Source organism: Eleginops maclovinus, chromosome 18 (genome assembly GCF_036324505.1).
Source record: "Eleginops maclovinus isolate JMC-PN-2008 ecotype Puerto Natales chromosome 18, JC_Emac_rtc_rv5, whole genome shotgun sequence".
Taxonomy (NCBI): domain Eukaryota; kingdom Metazoa; phylum Chordata; class Actinopteri; order Perciformes; family Eleginopidae; genus Eleginops; species Eleginops maclovinus.
The window spans coordinates 2,806,752-2,825,055 of NC_086366.1; the positions used below are offsets into that span (position 1 = coordinate 2,806,752).

The window sequence follows — 18,304 nt, forward strand, 5'->3', positions numbered from 1 at the left end:
CGTCACACAGATGGGATTACATGCAGATGGGGCCGCCTCACCTCAGGGTGTTAAACACACTCCCCCCACCTCCCCCCCGTATGTGGAGATAGATAGATACTTTATTTATCCCACTTTGGGAAATTATTATGACTGTCAATTAACAAGAATAACAAAATCACAAATGAGATAAAGATTTAAAAAAGGTGGTAAACAAGTACAATATATCCTGTGAGGTAGTGTGTGTGTGTGTGTGTGTGTGTGTGTGTGTGTGTGTGTGTGTGTGTGTGTGTGTGTGTGCATCCTGATGTAAAGAAAGAGTATTGTTGCCACGTGTGTCGGGGATTGTAAATGGTGTGAGTGTGCCTCTTTGTATGGAAAGCATGTGTATTGAGAATGATGGGGAGTGAAGGGGGCTGTTGATTGTGTGTGTGTGTGTGTGTGTGTGTGTGTGTCCTCGTTTCCATGTGATTGCCTCTCTCTCTCCCTCGGAACCGCAGGTGGTTTTGTCTCAGCCTTCTTTATATGCATGTGACGGCCACTGTCATTGTGCTGCTGCGGCCGTCCTGTGATTGTGGGGAGGGTCTGTAATCACGCAGTCGTTTGCCATCATTACACAGCCATAGAGGGAGGACAATGCCCCCCCCACACATCTGGTCATTTCCACCACTGACCCCGCACATCAATATCAGTGCAGGTGTCAGCCTGCTGCCTCTGGGATTGGGAGGGATATGAGTGCAGCTTCTGTAAGATTGATTCGCCGCTCAGTGCCCTTCAGAAACCTTCACTATATTCCTGACTTAAAGCAGTAAAACCACACAGTAAAAATACCCTGTTGGTCAGAAAAGTCGCTCAAGTGAAAGTACAGACTTATTGTCAGCAACGAATAAAGTATCCAAAATAAAAATGCCCATTAAGAGCCACGAACCGCGTTTGGAAATCACTTTAGGTTAAAAAAAGTCTTCCTAACGAGCACATTTCAATAATTAACTAACCTTTAACGGCATATTAATGTCTGATTAGTGATTGTGTCCCCACTTCACACACTTGGATTGATTTATAAGTGGGTATGGAGTCTTGCTTTGAGTTTTAATTTTGCGAGTGCATTGTTATTTATCTGCTAACGAACAAATGCCATGGAGGCGTTGTTGCCATTAATGTTAATATTTTAAAGCTGAATAATCAGTCCAAAACTCCATAAAACCCTAAGATAACAACCCTCACAGCGACTACCTCTCTTTGGTATCGATAATACAATTGTTCATGTGCAATATACACTTAATTGCAATTAACAATCATTGTTATTTTACAATTCATTAACAATCTGTTAACGTTACAGGCTCCTTCAATACGTTATATGTTTACTTACATTTCTTTAAAATTGGTTGGATACTTATTTTATTAACATGGTGGACATATTTGTTTCATATTTTAGACTTTGTTTTTATTGTTTTTCATTTATGAAATACCATACAAGCATATATACTACACCTACGTACATATATTGAACCACACGAGGCTTTCAGAGGAAGCCTTTCATCACACTATCAGAGTCTTTGGGTCCTTTCTGTCCCCGATTGACCTTTTTAATTATCTGTCCTGGGTCTAAGATCTTCCATTGGTTGATCTTTCATCTAATAGGAGAGTCTAGATATTCTGATTCTGAAATCCAGCAGACTTTTACCATTCTCAAATCCTATTTTGTATTTCCATTACATACAATAAACCAACCACAAAAAGTACAAAGTGCTTTAGAATACCTGCATCATACTTTCTGTGCGTATCTGATTTACCTCCAGACTGCTGATGGTTGATTTCTGCTTTAATTTCAGTTGCTTTGCTTTTTGTTCTGAAGCATCCCCTGTCCCTGTGACTGACCGTCCTGCTGTTTTTGCCCCCAGAAGGAGTAAATACAGCAAGGCCAAGCAGGACTCGGATGAGGAGAAGCACTTGCATCAAGGTAACTCACACTTAACCCCCCCCCCCACACACACACACACACACCTACACATTCTATAATTGAAAATACATTAGCACTGTCATCTGTGGACGTGAGCATCCATTCCCAAATGAAGCCCATAAAAACTATTTTCAAGTTAATGTACTCGCATCCTAACATGCTCCAAACACCTCATTATCAAGTCATCAGCGTTGTGATTTAGAGGTAATGAGCTCCATCTTCTTTGGAGTCAGCCGTAGTGACACGAGAAGTCAGAGTGTGGAGCGAGGTATCGAGGGGGGGAGGAGAGGAGGAGGAGGAGGAGGAGGAAGGCGGTGTAGCCTGCAGCGTGATGGAAATAAAGAACAGATGGAGTGTACATACCGGCATGAATTAACCTTCATTTTTCAATCCTTTCCTTTCTCAGGAGTGAGGATATACGTTGACCCGTTTACGTACGAGGACCCGAACCAAGCCGTCCGCGAGTTCGCCAAGGAGATCGACGCCTCGTGTATCAAGATTGAAAAAGTTATTGGCATCGGTAAGCAGACGTACAATGTTTTAAATCCAGCGTCTGGGAATTTTCAAACATATATTAGACGAGCAGTGTGTTTGGGAGCCTCTGCAGGAATAAGGTGTAATTGGAACACACTTTCATCTATGTGGAATAAATGCAATTAACCATGAAGATTGAAACTCAAAAAAGCAGGAATTATGTAGATTCATAAGCTTTTAATAACACAACTTTAGGTGATACATACAGAAGTAATGTATATATTTTGTTTCATTGTTAGCCGAGGTGCTGTGGAAACAGGTGGGTTTTTAGCCCACAATTTCCGAGCCACGATAGCAAACAGGCATCCACTAATAATAATAACATTTCATATTTATATCATGCAAATATTTAGTTTTAAATCCATCGTCCGGACATCTTTAAACACTTATTATACAAGCAGTGTGTTGGACTTTGGATAAAAGCATTGCATTTCATTTATCCTCGTAGAGTAAATGCAAATAACCATGAAGACGTACTCTAAAAGAGGTAAGACTCCTGTAAATTCATAAGCGTTTAATAAGCCAAACAACTTTAGGTGATATGTACGGATGTAATATATATATTGTTATTTATTGTAGTGGAAACAGGTGGGTTTTCAGTCTGCCCTTCTTTAGTCCTTTTATCAATTGGGAGCTTGTTGCACCATTTCCCAGCCAGTATAGCAAACAGTCATCCATTAAATGGGATAATAATAACATTTAGTATTCATATCATGCAGATGTTCTGTAGCCAGCATATCTTTCCCAGAGATCCCCGTCTCTGTGTGGTGTTAAAGACCCCCTTTGTGGATAAAAAGCATTGCTTTCCTAGACAATAAGATTTCAGGGCAGCTAAATATGTTGTTCTCTTCCTGTGGCCAGAGAAAAGTCATCCAATGACAAAAAGAGGAAGAATCAATACCCATTTCCCCCTCGCTCTCTGCTCCAGTGGGTGAGGGGAGGAGGGGGGAGAGAGGGATTAGAGACCCTGATCAATGTTTAAAGAAGACCCTTTCTGACACACACACACACACACACACACACACACACACACACTCACTTCTGAATGTGATTTATAGTCCATTTTTAACCCGAGTGTGTGTGTTTTTTCAGGGGAGTTTGGAGAGGTGTGCAGCGGCCGCCTGAAGATGCCGGGCAAGAGAGAGATCTGCGTGGCCATCAAGACCCTGAAGGCCGGGTACACCGACAAGCAGAGGCGGGACTTCCTGTCCGAGGCCAGCATCATGGGCCAGTTTGACCATCCCAACATCATCCACCTCGAGGGCGTGGTCACCAAATGTACGTCAAAACGAGAAACTTTTTTACACACAAAACAGTTCAGAGTGAGACTGTTTTCCATCTCCGAATAATTGGAGAATATAATTTGGTGCTTTTGTCATTCAAGACACCTTTGGGGAATTGAAATTGCTTCAGGAAATTGCAATAATACTCACACACACACACACACACACACACACACACACACACACACACACACACACACACACACACACACACACACACACACACACACACACACACACACACACACACACACACACACACACAATAATGACTTTCTTATTATAATAACACAGAAAGAGGACATTCATTTCTGCTGTCCCCTTTCTCCCTTTAACACATAACAATAAATCATTACCAATGCGGTCTGCAGTTTTGGGTGACTTTGGAAAAAGGGTGGGTTTAGGCGGGGGGACAAAGCCATCTTTACTAGCCAAAGGTGTGTGTGTGTGTGTGTGTGTGTGTGTTTTTTTAATGCACGCAAAAGCTACAGTACCTCCTGATATACGACCTCTCGTGTTGCATCTGTTCTAAGGAGTCCCGTATTTTACATATACGTGTCCCGTCCGGGGTATCCCCAGGTGGGCTTTGTCCAGATGGAAGGGGTCTAGCAGCATTCTTGGGGGAAAGGGGGAGGTAGATTTTAGAGGTATCAGGGCAGTTTCGGAGGGGGTCTAATGGGTCCAAGAACAGGCCCTGTAGCGAGGGCACCAGGCTCATTAATCATGGTGTCAGCTGTAAATGTGTTTGGGGTTAGGGAGTGATACCCTATCCCTGCTCTATCTGCTGCTGCATGGCCACAAGACCCCGGCCACCTCCCTCCCTCCCTCGCTCGTCTCTGTCTCTTTGTTTCCTCCTACCTTTTTGGATGTCTTGTTGTGGGAAGACATCTTGGTCTGGGCCGGTTGAAGAGCTGGACCTCCTTCTAAACTATTTCGTAGAAGTTTTAAGGGATGTCACAAAACCAACAACTTAAGCCGTCGACAACAGTAACAGCAGATTTCATGAAACCTCTAAAATACAAAATTGAAAACAGAACAATTTAAAGATGTTTTGTGTTCAGAAAGTCATCATTTCATCCATCATTCCAGAAAAACCGGGGAAACGGTTCAAATGTAATGTAAATGTAAAAGTGCAATAAAGTTTTAGAGGATGTCATTTGAACAAATCATTATAAAGTTATGATTGAAATGAACCCAATATTCATTTTTTGCTGATACATGTAACGCTATGGGACCTCTGTTTACCAGATGCTAACAGCTAACAGCTTGCAGCTTACTTTTAACAGCTAACAGCTAAAACCTAACTGATTATGCACATGTAACAGCTAATAGCACTCACAGCTGACTAGATACAGCTTACTGCCAGCAGCTAACAGCTAACATATTACTTTTAAGAGCTAACAGCTAAAAGTTAACTACTTACAGCTTACTGCTAGCAGCTAACAGCTAACTGCTTACATATTGCTTTTACCGTTGATCGAACATTGTATTAGCATGTTTCTAGCCAAAGCATCCTTGTTTCTTATTGGTTGACCTAGATGAAGGACGATTAACCACCTCCACTATTCTTTGTCTGACACTAGTCCTTCTTAGCTTTCTAGTGCGTGAGAGAGGATTTTCACTTTGTCCATTTTCCAATCGTAACTTTGCACCCCATTAACTTCAGAGAAGGAGAAGAATAGGTTACCTGAACCGACTAAAGGGGGCCTTCTCGTCTAACCTTGATAACCTTGAGGACTTGTAGAAATACAGTGTTCTTAAAATACAAATTAAGGTTCTGAAAATGTATCTTAGATGTACACAAGTAGTATCAGCACATTGTACTGTCGATGGCTGTATTCACACTTTTATAGGACGTTATTATTCACAAATACAAGTCAAACAGCTTTAGTCTGAAGTTTGTCAAAGCCAATTTAAGCTACTGTTTTTTTAAATACCGGGTAAATTAGTTGTACAGTACTGCCTCTTATCATATCATATGTGTGTTGGTGTGTACAGAGCAGTAAATGTAGTAAATAGTACATTATTTAAGAAGAATACTTGCAGTTAAATGGAAATTCTCAAGTATGTGGAAGTGGTAGTACTTGAGTAAATGTACTCTGTGTTTTAAACCTAATTCACACACTCTAATATGCCCCTAACATTATTACCATAACAAGTCTTTTACTTCTACATTATAGCTTTATATTTCATGCAACATATCGTACAAAAAACATCGTCAGCACACCTTTGATTGCACACGTGTTGGTGAGTGTTACCATAGTCGATGGCCAGCCTCGGTTAGATGGATGAAGTGTCTTAATGTGTCGTGACACAACAGCCTGGCTTTATCTGTGCTAGATAACAGCGTCTCCCCCACTGTTACACACACACACACACACACACACACACTCAGTCGCAGCTGAAAGTGAACAGCGGCACAGGCAGAATTGCTTATCACCTCTCACACCTCTCACCACGGCGGATGACCCCCCCAGACCTCGTGAGAAAAACAAGAGGGAAGGCGGACAGATGGACAGGAGGAAGGAGGAGAAATCGGAGACGAGCAGGATACAGGGAAGGTGCGAATAGAGATGCGGACAGGAGGAGACAGGAAGGCGGTTAGTGGCTGATGGATTAGACGAAAGACAGAGAACAACAGTGGGACGGACAGAGAGGGAAAGCGGAGGTAGAAGCACTGGAGCGAGGCTGAAAGAGAAAGAGACGGAGCGAGACAGAGGAGGAGAAACAGAAAGAGCTACACAGCGGTGACAGGATTCGACATGAAAGAGGGAGATCTAAAGCAAAGGGATCATCCCCACAGCTCCACCTCCACCTCCATCTCCATCCACTCTTACTTTGAGAGCCTGACTCCGGGTCGGGGCAGATTACTCCTTCACACTCGAGTGTGTTTGCAGAATCTATTAAAAATCCATTATTTGAATGGCACTCCCGTCTCCATTACAATCAAGTTAAAAGGAATTCTCAATCTGGCCTCAGTACGCTGGCATGTCCAACAGAGACAATTAAGCCTCATTAATTATGGAGGAACTCCAAATAGACACCGAAATACATAAATGTGCTGAAGTCTCTCGGTGGGGACTGCTGGCTGTGGTCCACCATCTTGGAGCCCGTATAAGCTTTCATCATGCTGGTGTGTAATTAAAAATCCAGCCTCCGCTACAGCCTGTGTTTAACATCTGATTTACATAAAAGTGAGAAAAAAAAGATCTGCGTTTAAAAAACCAGATCTTTGTTCTCTGCAAACGCCTGGGCCTCTCGAGAGCGTTTGTCCAACGTTCTTCCAATATTGTCCCCGTGTTGCGCTTCTCCCCTTTCCCTGTTTTGTTGGCAGGTGATAATCGGCCCACTGGCGGGGCCCTCGCCCCCAGAGTTCATTGCCAAAGGCGGCGGGGCGTTTTCAGTAAACACGGAATTAGCATGCAAATGGTGAGGGGGAGGAGGAGGGCGGGGCTGGGGAAGCGAGAGTTTAAGGTCGCAGGTCAGACGCTCCTCAGACTTGATTGGGGAGCTGTCAATCACCGGCGGCCCGGGGGCAGAGGCGGGCAACAAAGGGAACAAAGATGGCTGACAAAGAGGGCCCCTCCGACTCCCAACTCCACTTCCTTGTTTCGGAGGGCATCGCCGGAGTGCCCCGAAATTAATGGGGTGCCAATCACGCGGCGGGGTAAGGCGGTGACTGACGGCCTCTTGGCAAGAGTCCTGCCGTGGACGGAGCCACTTCACCTTCAAGGCCTCCGCTGAAGCCATTCTCCCAGAGTGCATTTCACCTCCCCTCTGTGTGTTCGCTTTAAAATGTGCATTTCCACTTTGACTTTGTCATGTGGAATGGAAACGCAAAGACCAGCACTTTTCCAGGAGGAATCTGTGGCAAAAACACCCTCCCCTCCTTCCATTTTTCCCTCTCTCTTTCTCCTCATGACCGCTATCCCCCCCTTTATCCTATAGACAAAGACAGAAAGAGACCCACCAGGGAAAGTCCACCCTCCCCACAGCCTGCCCCGGCTCAGATAAAGACACAGACGCTTCCCGAGAGACAGGGAGATGGGAAGACAGAGGGATGGGGTGAGAGAGGCCAGAGAGGAGAGTGACAGATGTGTCCAAAGTTGGCAGAGAGAGAGAGAGAGGGCAAAGGGACAGTGAGTGCCATAAATAGCTAGTCAGAAGGGCACCGGGTGAGGGACTGTGATGAGACTTGGATAATGGGTCCAGGTTCAGTTCATATTTGCATAACCACACAAAAGAATTAACCCAAAATTGTCCTAAAGTCCAACACGTTGGTAAATGTACTTCACTGGTGTTGGTGTGTTTCAGTAGACATGCCTTTGCTTGTGCGGGGGGGAAAGAAGAGGGACGTCAGGGCAACCGTAACACTGAGCTAATTAAATCACTACGGGACAGAGATGGATGGCTCACATGCACACACACACACACACACACACACACTCACTCCCTGGGGAACCACCCTGCCGCGCGGGGCTGTGATGTGCATCGTTTACCTCCATAATCATCTGCCTCTCTCTCTCTCCCCCTAGGTAAGCCCGTGATGATCATCACAGAGTACATGGAGAACGGATCGCTGGACGCATTCCTCAGGGTCAGTCATGCGTTTCCTGTATGCGGCGCACATGTGTGTATGTGACTGTAGCGTGCTGTTGATCCCGTCTTATCTCTGTAATGTCACCCCCTCCCCACCCCCCACTCAAATTACAAGCGTTGGTTAACAAACATTCGTTCTAATCTTTATCCTCTCCTTGATCGACTTACTGTTTTTTTTTCTGGAGAGGAGATTGGCGCAGGTTTTACCTCCGTGTCAATACACTTTAGATGATGCTGAGATACTTTATCCGGGGGATATATATATCAGTGTGAGAGCAAAAACATGAGGAAATTAAAAAGGAACATCCTGTACCGGAAAAATAATTATAACAGAAAAACAACTTGTGGCACCAAGGCTATTCTAAGCACATCCACAGATGCTGGTTTGATATGTTTTTATTACCTTTATTGCTATCAGGTAGGCCTACCTTATTTTTTTACTTCATTAATATCATCGATCCAGTTTGGACATGCATATAAACAAATAAAGGATTATCAAGCATTCCCTTACTGTTTACACAAGAGCAGCTATATACTGTACCTTTGATATAAAAAGAAATCTTAAAAGGTAAGAAACAAGACAATCATAAACTAAAATATGAGTTTACAAAGGCCCCTATCTTCTCTGACAGCAATTGGTCAAAAAAGTAGATTATATAGTTGAAAATGTATAAAGAATGAGACAGCAGCACTTCAGTTTCATGCTATGTATTCAAGCTTTATTATTGTGCCTCGTCTCTAACACATGAAATAAATTCAAATATATTTCTTATACATCAATAATTAATACCATTGACTCAGTTTTTACATGCGTATAAACAGTTCATACCGGCTTTATAACACACTGTAAGGATTATCAAGCATACCTGAACTGTTGAAATAAGAGGAGCTATATTAATTTATATAAAAACACACATAAAGGATTTATCTGAGACAGCACTTCAGTTTCATGCTCTGTAGTAAAACTTCACTATTTTGCTTGTCTCTATCAAATACAATGAATTAAAACTGAACAGTGGTGGTAATCATTATTGCACTGGGACAAATTTGCAGTTAAATGTTAAGTTAAAACAAGTAAGATGATGTGAAGAATAACCTCTAATCATTTTACCCCCCCCCCCGCAGAAGAACGACGGTCGCTTCACGGTGATCCAGCTGGTGGGCATCCTGCGCGGCATCGCGTCGGGCATGAAGTACCTGTCCGACATGAGCTACGTCCACCGGGACCTGGCGGCGCGCAACATCCTGGTCAACAGCAACCTGGTGTGCAAGGTGTCCGACTTCGGCATGTCGCGGGTGCTGGAGGACGACCCCGAGGCGGCGTACACCACCAGGGTGAGTGGGGGGAGCATACGGTGGTGTGTCTGCGCCTCACCTTGCTTGTCGGCTTTCATTAATCATCCCATCTTTCAATTACAGGGAGGGAAGATCCCCATCCGCTGGACGGCCCCCGAGGCTATCGCGTACAGGAAGTTCACCTCGGCCAGCGACGTGTGGAGCTACGGCATCGTCATGTGGGAGGTGATGTCGTACGGCGAGCGACCGTACTGGGACATGAGCAACCAAGACGTAAGTCTGGGGGAAATGTAATTACACACACGGGGGCAAACATAAATAATATACAGCGGGAATTAGGTTTGGATTTGCAGCTTGACTAATAATTCCCAGTTGCTGTCAAACATTTTCAGGAGATACTCCATCATATTAAGATGTAATCAAATTACCTGCAGGGATGATAAAACACTATCAATATATTCCCGTTGCTCATTAAACATTGCATCTATTGGCGCTAATGATGATAAAGAATTTAATTTATGCATATCCAAATGTCTAGCGTAGCTGCCTGAAGTCATGTGGGTAAAAAGGATGTGGTTATCAAACTTTGAATGTAAGTTTCGGCACAAACAAAGCCACTAACAGCAGCAATGATGTCCTCTCTAGGTGATCAAGGCTATCGATGAGGGCTACCGGCTGCCCCCCCCCATGGACTGCCCCGTGGCCCTCCATCAGCTCATGCTGGACTGCTGGCAGCGAGAGAGAGCCGACCGGCCAAAGTTCGGGCAGATCGTCAACATGCTGGACAAACTGATCCGCAACCCCAACACGCTGAAGAGGACCGGGGGGGAGACGTCTGTCAGGTGAAGAAACAACTTTTTTGAGAGGCCCTGTGGTTCTATTTGGGGTTGGTTGTAGGTTTTAGTGCATGTAAATGGTCGGCAGAGGCTAAAATCTCAAAAAGTTTCTCTGGAACTATCACTATTGAACACTATTGGCTAGCGCTCCAACACATTGTACGCGATAGGCTAAAGGGGCGGGGCATCTCTAAGCGGTTGACCAATCACAACAGAGCCTGCCAGCTAACCAATCAGAGCAGACTGGGCTCTGGTTTCAGACAGAGGGTGAAAAGAGGTGCTGCAGCACAGGCAGTATGAGAAAGATAAAGAGCTTTTTGAACATTAAATCATGGAGACATGTCCCAGGAGAGACACTACATACTGATATGAAAACTAAAGGAAGCATAATAGAGCCCCTTTAACGGTTTTCTTACATACCTGTTCCCATCTGAACTTGCAGAAAGTCTCTGGATAATTCAAAGAGCACCCTGTAACAGTTTTCATTGAAACACACGACTAACACAGGAAAATATGTAATGATGTAGTTGTGAAACCATTTAAAATCTAATAAAATTTGTGGGAATTCTCGTAATATCGCATAATTTTAGACAAAGTCACCCAATTCAGGAATATAAATAGTATCCACGTTTGTTTCACATATTATTTGCATCTGTGGTTGTGAATTTGGCTCGGCTTAAGCACCACAAAGTAAAAACAATGCTTCCAAACCAGAAATAAGTTTTATAGCCCGATCATCGAATGCTCCAGATGTTTTTAAAAACAAGAACAGCTGAACAGCTAACAGGCTGTGTCAAAAAGCTAATGTGCACCAAAACACCCGTGCAACCTATTTACTGCACAATGTATTAGGTATGTGACATTCTACCCTTCACACACACACACACACACACACACAGACACACACACACACACACACACACACACACACACACACACACACACACACACACACACACACAGACACACACACACACACACGGACACTCCATTTCTGTCGTTGGTGTTTACATTCACCATTAAACATTATCTGATGTGTGGCTCTTTTCATCACGAACACCACCTGTAATGGATTTCTCTGCAAACCAGCTTTAATGGTGCTATACACTCAGGAATGTAGGTGCTCCAACAACGTGTGTGTGTGTGTGGGGGGGGGGGGGGGGAGAGAATTACGATGTAACAGCGAGTTAAAAACAAACATGACCCGGCGGCTCTCCAACACCATTACTCTCCGAGCGGCTAAATGTGTTTAGGATGACCTACGTGTGTTTACAGACCTGCCGCAGTCTGTTTGACTTTAACGAGTGTGTGAGCGCACTGTGCACACACACACTCTCACACACACACCCTAATGGGACACAGAGAGAGAGCAAGAGGGGACTCCTCATGGAGTAATTAGCAGAACCGAATTCTATAAATGCAGCTTTTACAGTTACAAGAGAGAAGGAGCAAAGTAGAATGTGTGTGTGTGTGTGTGTGTGTGTGTGTGTGTGTGTGTGTGTGTGTGTGTGTGTGTGTGTGTGTGTGTGTGTGTGTGTGTGTGTGTGGTAAGGGATCCCTATACATAGTCTCCTCCACCTACTGTCTAGAGATGGCTTATTAAAGAGTCTGACATCCTGTTCTCACACTTCTACTCAACATCCTTTTTAAAGCAGAGAGAACGATAAAGAGAGATCAAATATGAGTGTGTGTCGGTGTGTGTGTGTGTGTGTGTGTGTGTGTGTGTGTGTGTGTGAGACTTACCAAAGCGTAACAAGACCGTCACCGTCTCAGCCTCACCGGCCACCATGTAAATGTTTCATGGCCGACGGCTGTGCTGCAGAAAGGAAAAGCCTGGGAACGGGAGAGAGTCAGAAGTGAGCGGAGCGGGGGGAGGGAGGGAGGAATGGGGGTAATTCTGCTGATGAATATGTGAGCGGGACCTCCAGCGGGCGGTAAAACTCACCGAGGTGTGCGTGGATTGTGTGTTATTTTTCTGTAAAATAAGGAGTAACTCAGTGTGTCGGTCACACCCAGGAGAGGAACCGTGTTTGGCTTGGCTCGGTTTCTAGTAGGACCCACAAGACGGGAACACAAAGCCTCGACAGAAGGAGGAAAAAAGCTTGGGAGAAATGTAGCATGAAGCTTTCTGACTGCTGGAGGAAAGCTTCCTGTCATCGCACGAGGTGATACTACAGCGTAGCATCACAGCCAGGGATATAGAAACTGTGATTCCTGTAATACAGAGGCAAGGAATGAGTCCCTAAACCTGGGAATGAGTCAGCATTTCAACACTTCACCTGGAAGTCAATCGTTTTCTGAACGTGTTTTTAAGTTTAGATATACGTTCTGCTGCGCTGTTTTATTCTAAAGCAACAAACACATGTCAATAAATACCCCAATGGTGGATGTTTGAAGCGTCTAAGTGTCATAAAAACGGTGGTTGCTAACAACGAGCGCCAAATGAGAAGCATCCTCACGCCGAACATTAGCCGCCGGTGAAGACTGCGTTCGTTAATAGCCTAACGTTAGCTTCTTGAGATGGCATTAGAGATTCAAACACTGTAAGTTCATGAAACTAACTCTCCACCTTCCTCCCCTCTGCTTCGCCCACCAGGCCGAACACCACCCTGTTGGAGCCAGGCAGCCCCGAGGCTTCCTCGGCCGTGGGGACGGTGGAGGACTGGCTCCAGGCCATCGGCATGGAGAGATACAGGGACAACTTCACCGCCGCCGGATACACCTCTCCAGAGGCCGTGGTCCACATGACACAAGAGTGAGTGGGCAGGGGGAATTGTGTGGATGGAGTGGGACATTTTCTTAGTGTTAATATGCATTTATTGAGGTGTTAGTGACGAATAGACGATTTAGTTATCTGAAGAAGACTCACATCAAGAATAAGATTCTAGAAAGGGAAGGAAAAATCTGAAAAGATGCCATTTTTTTGAAGATTGATTTTTACATCAGTGGAAGAAAGTTAATATCCACTCTTTACAGAAATTAAACTCTAAATAGGAATAGAAAGATAGTGTATTTTGCCATATATTTGCTTTGATATCACTGTAATCTGCCTTTTAAATATGAAGCCACATTGGTGAGCTTAGCACAAAAAACCTAAAGAGTTGAAAACATCTAGCCTGGATCTATAAAACGGTTTGTGTTCTGCCTAGCAACACGTCTAAATTGTATGAGTCAATGTTTTAGATCTAAAACTATACAAAAGGAAAGGTTGTGAATATGTAATGGATTTATTGTCACGTGCACAATAGCTACAGCATTGATGAAAAGAACATGTTATGTCCCATGCTCCTCCGAAAGCATAACGTACAATATAGTTAACACATAAAGGCAATAAGGTAATAAACCCGGCATGGTGCAAAAAGCGCAATTCATAAATAAGAAGCTTCATATTAAGAGTCTGCTCCTATATTTCTCTGCGTGAAAGCAGAATCAATCTGCGACAAAGTCCACATGTGTTAAATGTGTCTGTCACTTCTCTGTGATATTTTCATTTTTCAGCCGTTAAGATTACAGGATTAGGATTGCTGTGTTGGCGAGAGAAATCCCTTAAACAGCAGTTAAACTGTCAGCCCGGTCTCCAGAGCGAGGCTGTAAAAACCATCATGAGGTCTGCATGTGTGTTATTGTTGTCCCCGGTCCTAAAAGCCTCTGTTTTTTCTCTTCTGAATCCTTCACAGGGACATGGCGTGCATCGGCATCTCCTCGGCTGCACACCAGAACAAGATCCTGACCAGCGTCCAGGGAATGCTGTCCCAAATGCAACAGATGCAAGGCAGAATGGTTCCAGTCTGAGGGAGTTCAACAGAGGAGGAAATAAAGAAAGGAAAGCATTAAATAAAATAAATAACATTAAAAAAGTAAATACATATAAAAAAAAGAGACAAATAAACTATGGAGAAATAGTTTACCTCATCCATGCACTTTAAATTGGATCTAAAAAGAAGATGAAGATGAAAAAAGTGGCAAAAATGGCACTTTTTTTTTTTTTGAAGAATCAGACCTTGCCCTTTTTTGTTGTTTTTTGGAGACGCTTCTTCCTGCAGCATTTGTGGATGGATAGACGGCTGGAAAAGTGCTTCCGAGAGGCCAATCTGGAGTGCCTTTAATGGTCTGGAAGGAAAAGCGAGGGAGGGAGGGGACGGGGAGATCTTACCTTTCTTCCTCCTCCTCCTCTCGGGGAGTTTCTGGAACTTTCTTTCTGGAATAATCCGCGGAGCAGATTTTTTTGATTTCCTGTGACTTTGTTTATTGTACATGAAGTCGTTTGTGTGGCACTCGCCAGGCCACCGTTGTTCTCTCTCTCAGCTGGATCTGTTTGAAATCTCTCTCTCAGACAACATGGAGGATCCTAAACCGTTGTGTATAAACAGTGAGAAGTTGAGGGTTTGGATTCTTGGGGAGGGGGGGGGGGGGGGGAGCGAGGCTTATTTTCCGAGGAGCTTTTTTGTTTCTCTCCCAGAACGCTGTTCCGTTGCCCTCAGGACGTTGCTGAGAATTTCTTTGATCTTCCAGAGGAGCCTTCCCACTCCCCTGTTTTTCCCCCCTGAAAAAAATGCCCTCAGATAAACACACACACACACACACAATTTGGATTCTTCCACTCATCTCCCATCTGAATCAAACCCCCCATGCATCCCCCCCGACCCACCGACTCTTCCTCAAACACTTTAGATGGACAGCTGGCTTTCTAAATTGGGACGCGTTGAACGAAGGAATGTATCGACAGGATTTACTGGGACGAAAAGGACGCAACAAAGGATGCAGAGTGAATCAGAATCATCGGCCAGAAGATAAACGGAGGATTACTCAAACTGTCATCAAGGTGAGAATCAATAGGACTGTTTTTCATCAGCACTGAGAAAACATATTGGATTTATACTCCCGTTATTATTGCAGCAAGCTTCTATTATCAACTAGTGCCTTAAAGATGCATTAGACCCCCCCCTGTTTCATCAGCTCCCGAAACTGTGTTAATTAACAAGTGGGTCGCGCCACAGCAGATCAATAGCCGCTGGTCTGCGATCAGTCTGACGGCCCGATGCTGCGGGAATAATAACGAGAGGAATTAATCAGCCGCTGACTCACAATCAGCCCAACACACGGGCCCCGCGGAGCGCCGAGGTACTTCCAGGAAAGAGAGGGAAGAGGGGCTTTTTACGCAGCCCTTTTTCAGGAGCAAACACACACACATGTTATCATGGTACCAGGAAGGACTTCGATAGTAGGATAAGAGTATTGCTCTCCTTTTGACTCACCAGAAACCACTTATTTCTCTCTCTTTATGGTCAATCCATTACAAGATTTACATTTTGGGGAAGTGAAGACTTGCTAGCAGCTTAGTAAAGCATGCATTTAGCGAGTTTGACATTGCATAACCAGGATTTTTCAATTAGCAATGGAAGGCAAAACATATGCATAAACAAACGAGACAGTGGTTTGTACAAAGAGAATAAGAAACAACGGAAAACGCAAACAAACAATAACAACGACTAAAGTAATCCCCTGGATTTCACTGCCAGTGAGCCTCAAACACACGAGTATTCACCAGAAATGTTGTTAGATGTATATATACTGTATTCATACACACACACATATGCTGCAGACCCATAACAGAGTCACCTATTAACTAATCAGTGACATTTAAATGACCACATCGATTCATTTGATTGATTTTATATACATGTGGTCGTTAGTTCATTAGGTTTAATACCAGGTAAAACTAACGCAGGCTAAAATACAAAGTCAATAATAGAACCAGTCATTTGTTACACTTTGTTATGGAGGGTCACATTTAGCTGCTACGGCTAACAGCTACGTTGATTATTTTGAATTGGGTTCCGATTTAGTAGTTTTGTTCAGACAATGTGTGAAAAATCCAGAGAGTAAACTTGGGGGGCATTGCTAATTGCTTGTAAGATCTGAGCAGCATTTTGAAAACCCCCAAATATTCTTTTTCTAGCAAAAAAAAACTAACATCGAAGAAAACGAAACATGCACACATTTCCCTCTTTAATGAGAAATGTTGATAAAAGCTGCAGAGGTGGAAGCAGTACTCAGGTCTTGTACTTGAGTAAAGTAGAAGTACTCAGGTCTTGTACTTGAGTAAAGTAGAAGTACTCAGGTCTTGTACTTGAGTAAAGTAGAAGTACTCAGGTCTTGTACTTAAGTAAAGTAGAAGTACTCAGGTCTTGTACTTGAGTAAAGTAGAAGTACTCAGGTCTTGTACTTGAGTAAAGTAGAAGTACTCAGGTCTTGTACTTGAGTAAAGTAGAAGTACTCAGGTCTTGTACTTAAGTAAAGTAGAAGTACTCAGGTCTTGTACTTGAGTAAAAGTAGAAGTACTCAGATCTTGTACTTGAGTAAAGTAGAAGTACTCAGATCTTGTACTTGAGTAAAGTAGAAGTACACAGGTCTTGTACTTGAGTAAAGTAGAAGTACTCAGATCTTGTACTTGAGTAAAGTAGAAGTACTACTTACAGCATATTGGGCGGTTCTGTAAAACCCTGGGTTACGTACAGTCCCAAGCTTTTGCATATTGGTGCTCTTGATTGGACTTGGTAAAATATACAGTTTAAGGTGTCTTTAGTACGGTTTCCAACCAAGTTCTTTAAGCCTGCTCCCAAAGCAGGTGGTATTATATACAGTACATGATCTACAGATACCAAGTCCAGGCCCATACTGGTTTTAGTTTTTACCCAAAGGACCCAGCTGTCCAATGCTTACAGAATATATTACAAACAAAGGGTGGTAGAAGTACTCAGATCTAGTACTTGAGTAAAAGTAGAAGTACTCAGGTCTTGTACTTGAGTAAAAGTAGAAGTACTCAGATCTTGTACTTGAGTGAAAGTAGAAGTACTCAGATCTTGTACTTGAGTAAAGTAGAAGTACTCAGATCTTGTACTTGAGTAAAGTAGAAGTACTCAGATCTTGTACTTGAGTAAAGTAGAAGTACACAGGTCTTGTACTTGAGTAAAAGTAGAAGTACTCAGATCTTGTTCTTGAGTAAAGTAGAAGTACTCAGATCTAGTACTTGAGTAAAAGTAGAAGTACTCAGGTCTTGTACTTGAGTAAAAGTAGAAGTACTCAGATCTTGTACTTGAGTGAAAGTAGAAGTACTCAGATCTTGTACTTGAGTAAAGTAGAAGTACTCAGATCTTGTACTTGAGTAAAGTAGAAGTACTCAGATCTTGTACTTGAGTAAAGTAGAAGTACTCAGATCTTGTACTTGAGTAAAGTAGAAGTACTCAGGTCTTGTACTTGAGTAAAGTAGAAGTACCAGAGTGTAGGAATACTCTGTCACAGTAAAAGTATTCTAAATGTTCCTCCAGTGAAAGTAGAAAGTACTCTCCTCTAAATGTACTTAAAGTAGCGACAGTAAAAGTAGTCATTGTCTGATTGGTCCATTTCAGAATAATATCTCTGATATGTTTTATAATGATTGATCATTAAAGTGTTCTCAGAGCTGGTAAAGGTGCAGCTAGTTCTAATGGCTTTGTATACTGCAGGGTAGCTGCTGGATTTACTGCAGGTGAACTAAAGTCTGATTTAAGGGGGATTATATTTACCATCATTAATCCTAATCTGCCTAGCAACTAAATAAATGTGGTGGATTAAAAGTAAACATTTTCAGTTTATCGTGGATCGTCCATCGTGATCCAATTGAAATGCAGGCGAGTTGAAGGAGTATTGAAAAACAGTTTAAAGCCGTACATTTTTCATCATGCAAGCATTTACTTCATGTACAAACAACTTAAACATCAAACAAAACCTAGATTAAATATTGAAAGTGATTTAGTGTAATTAATCATATTCCTGCT

The 18,304-nt window shown here is 43.2% G+C and overlaps 1 protein-coding gene across 5 annotated transcripts in view; it reads left to right on the forward strand.

Moving 5' to 3' along the window:
• epha4l (eph receptor A4, like) overlaps positions 1–18,304 on the forward strand; it is a 59,528-nt gene that overhangs the window by 39,451 nt on the left and 1,773 nt on the right. For 2 of the 5 annotated variants that reach the window (XM_063906851.1, XM_063906853.1), the window contains exons 9-16: positions 1,881–1,939; positions 2,346–2,459; positions 3,566–3,751; positions 8,292–8,353; positions 9,481–9,924; positions 10,297–10,493; positions 13,084–13,242; positions 14,165–15,309. In XM_063906851.1, the coding sequence (XP_063762921.1) occupies positions 1,881–1,939; positions 2,346–2,459; positions 3,566–3,751; positions 8,292–8,353; positions 9,481–9,924; positions 10,297–10,493; positions 13,084–13,242; positions 14,165–14,279 (1,336 nt within the window). In that variant the 3' untranslated portion in view covers positions 14,280–15,309. The remainder of the gene's footprint in view (positions 1–1,880; positions 1,940–2,345; positions 2,460–3,565; positions 3,752–8,291; positions 8,354–9,480; positions 9,925–10,296; positions 10,494–13,083; positions 13,243–14,164; positions 15,310–18,304) is intronic. The other 3 variants (XM_063906852.1, XM_063906854.1, XM_063906855.1) reach the window with 2 other exon arrangements.